Consider the following 9,660-nt stretch of genomic DNA (forward strand, 5'->3'; position numbering starts at 1 on the left):
CGCATAGACACGCTTGAATGCTTTAGTGGTCCTGGCGATATTGTTTTTCTTACTCATACACGTAATTTACATTGTGTTCATTCTGTGACTCACGTCGGTATTGCTAGCAAAACAATTACTTCTCACAATTGGAAAAACATTGCTACTAAGCAATTAGCTTCATTAGCGGTTATTGGAGAAGTTGAAAACAAAGAACTCCAGTAAAAGAATCAAAAAATTCTGATTCATTTAATATTAAATTAAATATGATTTCAGGATGCAAGAGAAAAAGCCAGAGTACACCCAGCCTTTGCCAACGCAGGCCAACGAGCTGGTGTTGAAGTGTGGAGAATCAATGTAAGTATTCCTTATAAAAATGTCAATGTGTCCTGAAGAATTTCCTAACAATTTTTGTGAATACGCATGACTGAAGGAGGCCATATAACAGGTTTATCATATATAATACTTTTATGTATGATATATATGTCGCAGAAAAGTAGTTAAGTCAGGAAGTTAATTGAATATCTAGACAGTTAATTAAAGGTCGATATTTAATCAAGTCGCTAAAGTTCGTTCAGACAAGTGACTGAACGAAACGTTTAACGAGTTTCCTATACGTTTCTAGGCAACAAGACTTATCTAACCATTTACAATAAAACAAAACACGGAATTTCCAAGCTCTTAGTTCTTCACGATCACACGGAAATAACCATAACAAATGAAATAGTCATTAATCATCGGAGTCAACAATATGTTTATAATTTTACCAAAGAACACAAATTAAACAAAAAACCGCTTTGCCGAAAGAAAAACTTACTCACTTATTTTATTTTTATAACACCTAGTATTTTTAATTATTTTATATTTCCGTTAAAATTATTCCTACAGTTTTTTTTTATAAATTATAACATTAGTAAAAACATTGTTTTATATGGTCTAACATTTTAGAAAGTTCGTCGCGGGTTGTTAATTTCCTGAAGGGCTGCAAGGAAACTCAGTAGAGTAGGATGGACAGATCCACCTTCCCCGGTGAAGGCAGTTTATACCCTACTCTGATTTTTATAGCTATGGCGCGCCCTTTTAATTTGTGCTACGAATTGAATCATTCAAAAGTCAAAAGTCAAAATTTATTTATTCATATAGGTAACATAATGTACACTTATGAACGTCAAAAAAATAAATAATACATGATTTTAATTTTACATTTACTGCCAGTTCTCAAATCAAGGGCGTAGAACGGAAGAGAAGAACTGGCAATAAACTCTCCGCCACTCTTTTTAATTGCCAAGTTTTTTTACACAATGTTTGTATGGAGCTGCAACCACTACACCATGTTCCATATGACATATTGAGTAATAAAGAATAAAAAAATAAAAATCAAAAAAGATTTGTCCTATATCAGCAGGAGGCATGGTGAAATAGGAGCACGCACTTACATAATCGTGAGAACAACACGCAAATACATAGTACATATATAAACAAATATATATTTGGATCCGTTAAGACGTTTCGGGGACCTACTGACCTTCTTTAAGTGAAACTTCTTTAGGCCTAGGCTAATAATAATATTAGCGTCACGAAAGTGTGCAGCGTTTGTGTTTAGATCGATTGAGACCGTTTGAGAGAGAGTGAGAATAAATATTGGTTGATATAATCGTTTAGGAGTTACATATAGGTCTTTATATGGAAGTTCTGTCACAACGTTTTGTGCAGTAAACGCATAGACACGCTTGAATGCTTTAGTGGTCCTGGCGATATTGTTTGTGCAGTAGTCGCAGATTTTTTATTTATTTATATTATCCTTAGCTATATAGACAGACAAATACATGGTGTGATTTGGGGCTTATACCTTAGTAATAATTAATTTTCAAAGAAGTTTCACTTCTGACATGTGAAATTTGTACGCACGCACTTTTTTGTCGGGACATCCTTACCGATATAACTTTGTAAGCGCGTTTCAGGTTGTATCGCTATCGTAGTGATTTGTAGCCGTAGATTAAAGTCGGCTAATGTGCCTTATCATTTCCAGAACTTCGAACCAACTGTCGTCTCTCAGAATGATTTCGGAAAGTTCTACAAGGGCGATTCATACATCATTTTGAAGGTAATGAGTTACCACACTGATATATTATATACGAAGGTTTTTGACTTAATTTCTACATTTAATTTATAAAAAGGAATTTCATCAAATTTATGAATTTTTATTTAATATAAAAGTTGAAACTGGTTATTACGAAAGTATATTTTTAAAATTAAAATGTAATTTGGGAAGTTTGCGGAAATGTCACGTCACTGTAACATAAATGTATGTGCTGATGTAACACACCTATATTATAATATTAATAAAGAATTTTAATTTCAATCTTAATTTAGAGTAAGTGTTCAATCTCGTGTGCCTGAGACGCCGTCGACTGTTAGGTCGGTTGAACAAGCCGGTTTCTTCACGACGTTTTCCTTCACTGCTCCTTATAAAATATCTGTAACCCTTATTAAAAAATAGTTATGTATAATTAATATTTATAAAGTAGAAAACGAATTAACGTTTATAAATACTTTAATGTATATTAAAAAAGCATAATATGTTTATTACAGACTACAGCAGATAAGAAAAACAATTTATCGTGGGATATCCACTACTGGATCGGGAGCCAGGCGACTCAAGACGAATTTGGTGCTGCTGCCATCTTGACTGTTGGTTTGGATGACAAGTTCGACGGGAAGGCTGTGCAGCACAGAGAACCTATGGGTCAGGAGAGTCAACAGTTCAAGGCATATTTCCCAACTGGTATGTGTAACTCCTAAGACAATTATTATATTTTTTACTAGTGACCCGCCCCAGCTTCGCACGGGTGCAATGCTGATAAAAAGCAGGTTTTTATTATGTATTGTTATTTCCGTCGCTGGAATGCTCCGATAATATACGCGACATATACCATATAGACATATACCATCACGGACTTTTCTGTAGACTTTTTCAATGTGTACAATACTTAGTACATTATTTTGATAAAACTCGTAGGGTTCAGCCTGCGTTTGCAATGTAAGCGGAAAAATGTAATTATTTACGACATCACATTAGAAACCTCAAAAATAACAGTACTTCTCCACTATTTAATGGATGTTATTATACATATAAATCATTCTATCTATTAAAAAAACCGCATCAAAATCCGTTTCGTAGTTTCAAATATTTAAGCATACAAAGGGACATAGGGACAGAGAAAGCGACTTTGTTTTAGACTATGTGTGTTTTTTATATGAATTATATGTAATGATTTATTTTGAAAAGGAATACATGGAAGAAACAAGGACAATTAATTTCGTGGTATTACAGTAACAAACCAAAAGTTTTGGGTGATTTTTTTTTTATTTCTACTAAGTATTATTGCATTATTTTTCTTTTTCTGCGACTAAGGCGCAAACGAGCTGCTGTGGTCTCTGGAGTTTGCTCCTCAGCATAATGCTAAACCTGGCTCAATTACAAGCACACACCACACACATTACACCATTAAAACGTTGTTCTAAAAAAAATCGTTATCTGTAATTTTTTTTTACTTTTTCCTTTTTTTTTCTTTGATTATTGTTATTTTGTGTGTGTTTTGTTAGTAATCAACGTTATATCTATGTCTATATTCTATATGATTAAAAAAATACAAAAACACTTATCCTAACATTCATGTAGAAAGCTAGTGCAAGAGCCTTTCAAACTCCTAATAAAATCCACATCCTTCATTCATCCATTTTCATGGACCTCCTTGGGTCAAACCGCCTCTATAAATAATCTTTATTAATATTAACATGACTACGTTACTTGGATGGCGGCAACCCATCAGGCTTTAACCATATTGTCACGAATGCCGGGTCGGAAAAGAAAATGTATCAAGTCAAAGGAAAAAGAAATGTTCGCGTGCGGCAGGTATATTATGATAATTCTATTTAAATATTATTAAGCAAATTATTATAAAATATATTACAATATAATAAAACGATTAGAATATTGTACGAAACATATAGTTATTGAGTTATGTGTAAAACATTGTTTTAAAAAGCGTTTTACAGTAAATTATTAAAATTACAGATTTATACTAAAAATTTGTAAATAATGTCTTCATCTGACTAATCCTAATACTGCAATATGTGTATTTGTGTGATTTAACACAAATCGCATCATGAGAAACACATGAAAACTTTACATTACGTGTAATGAAGACACTTACATGATTTATGAAGTAACCAAGTTGGAATACAGATATCAGATATGGCAGTATCGAACTGCCACATTTAATACTTAAATTATAAGTAATATTTAATTAAAATATATTGAACACCTCCTCCGGCGGTAACCAACATTTTGTTTACAAAGTACGCTGCAGCCTTCAGGCTTGTACGGCGCCATCTTGTCTACAAATCGTTTTGGTAAAATACTAATACTATTAAAAATAATAAAATGTAGGTTCTAATTCAAAGAAATTATCTGATATTGTTTTTAAAGTACTCCTTTAGTAGCTAAATGTAAATAAATAAAACTTTCTTATAAAATATTTAAAATAAATTTTCAGCCGTAATAAGACTCGGAAACTTACTTCTACTACTTACTACTTTGTGAATATTTTAAGTATATTAAGACAAGCTCACACTCTATTGTTTATATATATATATATATATATATATATATATATAAATACATATACATATATATATATATATATATATATATATAAACAATAGAGTGTGAGCTTGTCTTAATATACTTAAAATATTCACAAAGTAGTAAGTAGTAGAAGTAAGTTTCCGAGTCTTATTACGGCTGAAAATTTATTTTAAATATTTTATAAGAAAGTTTTATTTATTTACATTTAGCTACTAAAGGAGTACTTTAAAAACAATATCAGATAATTTCTTTGAATTAGAACCTACATTTTATTATTTTTAATAGTATTAGTATTTTACCAAAACGATTTGTAGACAAGATGGCGCCGTATATATATATGTATATGTTTTTAAAAACATTTCATTTTCAATTATATACGAATTTTAACAAACACTTTTAACTTCAGGTAGACCCACTATTCTCGTCCATGAACAAGGGAGATTGCTTCATTCTGGAGAAAGACAATGATATATTGGTGTTTGTCGGCGATAAAGCTAAAAATGTGGAGAAACTGAAGGCTATATCCATGGCCAACCAGATCAGGGACGAGGATCACCATGGAAGAGGAAAATCTGACATTATCGGTGGGTTATTGACATTTAAATAAAAAGGTTGAAAATATCGAAGAATTCAAAAGTAATGCAGTTCCGGCCGCGTTTTTGTTTGGAATAAGATATTTTGTAACCTCTTATTTCCATTTACATAGAACTATATACTATAACAAGGTTTTTATCTTTAATTTATATATATATTTATTATTTTATATATATATATTATAGTTTCAATTATCTTCTTAGACAAATTCTCAAGTGAAGTGGATGTTCAAAAGTTTTTCACAACCCATGGATAAGGATCTCGTGCCAGAGGAAAGCGCTGGTGGCGACGATCAGGTAACATTTTAAAACGTTAAATAATTTAATAAATTGTAATCATAAACGCCTCTAGAAGAGCTGTGTTTGGCACCATGGTTATCTTGCTGTTAGCCAGGTCGATTGAAAAAACTTTATATCCCTGTAACAGTCCTGACCTGGCGCCCTGCGCCTTATATTTATTAGCGAGAGCTAGAGATAACATTCGAGGTATTTGCTTTACGAGTTCTGAAGACGCGGTACAAAAATGCCACATACAGAAGAGACTCCTTAGGAAGACTGGGCCCACAGCTTTTCTCAGTGGTTCCATTGAATGTGTATATGTGTCCGATGTGTAGAGAGGAACGTAGAATTCTTCAAAATTCAATAAAAGTATTGGCAAATTAAATCAAAAATCATTTATTCGTATAGGCAACATAATGTACACTTATGAACGTAAAAAAAAAGAAATATACATTAAATGATTTTACTAATTTTACATTTACTGCCAGTTCTCAAATCGTAGGGCAATAGGGCGTAGAAAGGAAGAGACGAACTGGCAATAAACTCAACTTTCTACATTAAGCCGTTTTTCATTTTCTAAACATTTTTAGTGTTGCCCAGGTCGATTAAAATGAATTTTAAAACAATAATAACGTGATATTTAATATTAAATTCTATTTAGATTGTTTTCTAATTTTCAGGCTTTTGAAAAGAACGAAGAAAACATAGCGACGCTCTCGGAAGTGTCTGACAGCACGGGCTCTGTCAAAGTCAAAGCATTACAGAAGCCATACACACAGGCACAATTAAAATCACAGGTATTAATAAAGATTATCAATTATTCATACATGAGAACGAGTGAGCGAGCGCAAATGGCATTGCCCAATTCTCACAAATATCCCGCGATCTGGCGCCATTAAAATCACTTTTTTAGATCAATACCCAATGGTGTATTAATAATGCAGAGATTTGCAACTAAATAAAAAACTTAATACACAGTATCAGAGGTTGCATGGCGTAATGTGCGGCAAATTAAATAATTTACGAATTGCTTGCAAATTCCCTATAATAATAATATATTTGTAATAATATGGTACACACATATTATGGTTGTACAATCTAAACTTCGCATATTCTGCCACATAATGGCGTGCAAATTTGTCTTAAAAGGTAGAATGGAAGTTACAACTACATAATTATGTTTTAATAATATAAATATTATCAAATTAATATTAATTCGAATTTTTCAAGCAGTAATGATTAATTGAATATACTTTTTCCAAAAGTATTATATTAAGTCGATTTTTATAAACTCTAGTAGGAAGAATTTTTGTATGTTTGTATGTTGGTATATTATTATACAACCTTAATAGCCACTTAGAAAGTGATTTTTTCACTCTTGGGACGTGTGGTTCAAGTGCACAAACGCTATTTAGATATTTAAGTTGGCGTCTGGTATATAGTACCTGTAACCCCAGAGCTTGTGTTTCCTCGCTCAACGAATAAGTATCGCTATACAGCGAGAAAATGCCAGCTTAAAAGGTATACTGCTTGGGGCCCAAACTTTATAAATCTGTTTTAATTTTCTATGTATCAATTATTTTAACTTCATAGTTAATAATATTGTTAGTACTGCTGAAAAGTGTTCCCTACGACCTTCATTTAGGGACTGATTGTAAAACTGTTAATTAATTATTTTAATATTTTTTTTAATTAACAGGAGACATATATATTGGATACAGTGAGCGGCAGTATTTACGTTTGGCTCGGAAAGCAGGCTTCACCCAAGGTAAGGAAACCGTTTAATCTAACTCGTAAGAACTCTTCCTTTTCCTTCCCAACAAAACTCCGATTTTAAACCAGGATCCCCCACGCCATCAGCTACTACTAATTGACATTAACGTGATACTAATTGGCATTCGTAAGCAGATTTGGTATCTAGTTTTTTTAAATAATACTTCTGAATTAAAAAACGTATTAACTTGTAAAAATCCTGCGTTTTCTTTCGCCTACTAAGCAAACATTATATCAAACTCAAAATATGTAACTATTCATATAGTACAATTATAAACATCAACAGAAAAGTTAAGTTGACTCTAAATTTATATTTACTACCAGTCCGCAAGTCAAGGGTGTAGAGCGGGCAAACCTATCTTATCTAGCCTTTAATGCCTTCTTAATATAACTAATTATTGCATTGCATTGGGATTTTTTTTCATGTAGTATGTATTTTCAGGAAAAAACAGAAGTTATGACAAGAGCTCAACAGTTGTTGACTTCGAAGAACTATCCATCATGGGTAAGACTAAGAATAAACTTACCGTCACATATTTTAAAAATCGAACAATCTGGTCGCTTTGTGATTAGTCAAGACGCTGACCAATCACAATGAAGCGATTCGTTATTAGCGCATTATAATGCAAACCGTGTTAAATAATAGTATACTTTACATAAAATTAAACTTATAATTATAAGTTGAAAAAGATTCGAAGTTGAAATGGTTGTAATACTACCGACAACTATTATTTGTTTATTTATTCAGTAATAATCGAAATCGATTGTTAAATTAGAGGACAGTTTATTCAGGTATTATGTATTTTGTTACAATCTATAAATATGACTGATATCAAAAATATAAGCATATAATGTCCAGTCGAGTGAAGCCTCTCACGACACGAAAAATATCATGAGGATATTTCCGTAATAAAGGCCCGGCCTGAAAAACCAAGCCTTTAGATCTAACAATTGGTATCAAAGCTATATCTATCTTTCTTAAGCAAGAAGGTACATTTTTAGGAAAGACGAAATTTGTCACTCACTTACTGCCTAGTTTATTGGCCTTTTACTATATATATATATACATAAATCAGTGGTACTAAGAAATAAACGCTACTATCTGAGCCTCAGATTTCTGTCCCTTTCATGGTTACTTGTCAAGGTAGGTGATCATCTTCCTGTGCCAGTCACATCCAGTCGACTTTTTGGTTCTTAAGGCAGCCGTTTAGTGACTAATAATTAATATTACATGATAGTTTATACATCTGCTTTTTCAGGTACAAGTGGTAAAAATTCCTCAAGGCACGGAACCAGCTATTTTCAAGCAATACTTCACCACTTGGCGTGATGCTGGAATGTCGCATTCACGTTTAGTGCGTTCAGTCGGTCTGTAAAAAGCACGACTTTTAATCTCGATATTTTAGTGCATTTCTATGATTAGGGACCGGATGAGTGCAGGTAAAACGGTAAGTAGGCGGATTTATATTTAACTAATTGCATTGTGGTTATTGCAGGAGAAATCTGAAGCTATGAAGAAAGCCGAACCGTACTTGCAGGTTAACAATTATCCGTCTTGGGTGAGTATTTATATTTCAATTATGTATTACAGTATAACTCACCTACGTAGTCTGTGCTTACCTAATCTGTTGCGAGAAATGTCAATTATTAGTGACAGTAACCTACAGTGCCACATACTTTTCTTGTTGTCATAGATATTAGTATTGGAAGTAAATAAAAATTTACCATAAAAAGGGGAATAGTTTTATGTCATGCAAGCTTATGCAACTTAATAATATATTGAAATCTCTAAAACAATGTATATTAGAAAATACAGTTATTACCTCTATACACCTCAATGTAAAACATATCTACTTTCATATTTTTTATAAATAATTCTCATATAATAACTAACTTTGAAACGTAATTACTAAAATATATTAAAAAGGAGCACCCTTTTTTATGAAATTATATTATTAATTTAAATAAGTTAAATCCATTTGTATTTTCAGGTACACATTTCCAAGGTGGTTGAGGGAATAGAGCCTACGGCATTTAAGCAATACTTTGAAGACTGGAATTAACTTAGGAATACAACTAATATAGAATTACACTAAAATTACACTTTTTTTCCTTTTAAAAACAACATATGTACGTATTTTACTATATATTGTCTACGTTTTATGACTAAAAAAAAATTTTAACTAAATTTTTCGACTACAAATATTAAGTGGTGCTTACAAATACTATTTGATTTATCGTTAAAAGTAATATTAAGTTAGTGTTTAGTTAAAAATTTACGCCTTTTTAAACTAATTGTGAATAATACATTGTTGCGCACAATAAATCTGTATCACAAAGAACGGTTCGGTGGCCGTCGATACGTAATCTTATACTAAAATAAGT

The 9,660-nt window shown here is 31.9% G+C and overlaps 1 protein-coding gene across 1 annotated transcript; it reads left to right on the forward strand.

Moving 5' to 3' along the window:
* Window positions 1-252: 252 nt before the first annotated feature.
* Window positions 253-9,376, forward strand: LOC123690435 (gelsolin-like; the record flags this gene model as incomplete). The annotated part of the gene is given in 12 exon segments (XM_045633866.1): window positions 253-336; window positions 2,009-2,083; window positions 2,572-2,764; window positions 3,780-3,895; window positions 5,037-5,214; window positions 5,428-5,476; window positions 5,478-5,520; window positions 6,183-6,299; window positions 7,202-7,270; window positions 7,718-7,780; window positions 8,535-8,834; window positions 9,267-9,376. Coding segments are annotated over 11 exon segments (1,104 nt in total), but the record flags the coding sequence as incomplete, so codon positions are not given.
* Between the last annotated feature and the right edge of the window lie 284 nt (window positions 9,377-9,660).

This window comes from Pieris rapae, chromosome W (genome assembly GCF_905147795.1).
Source record: "Pieris rapae chromosome W, ilPieRapa1.1, whole genome shotgun sequence".
Classification (NCBI taxonomy): Eukaryota; Metazoa; Arthropoda; class Insecta; order Lepidoptera; family Pieridae; genus Pieris; species Pieris rapae.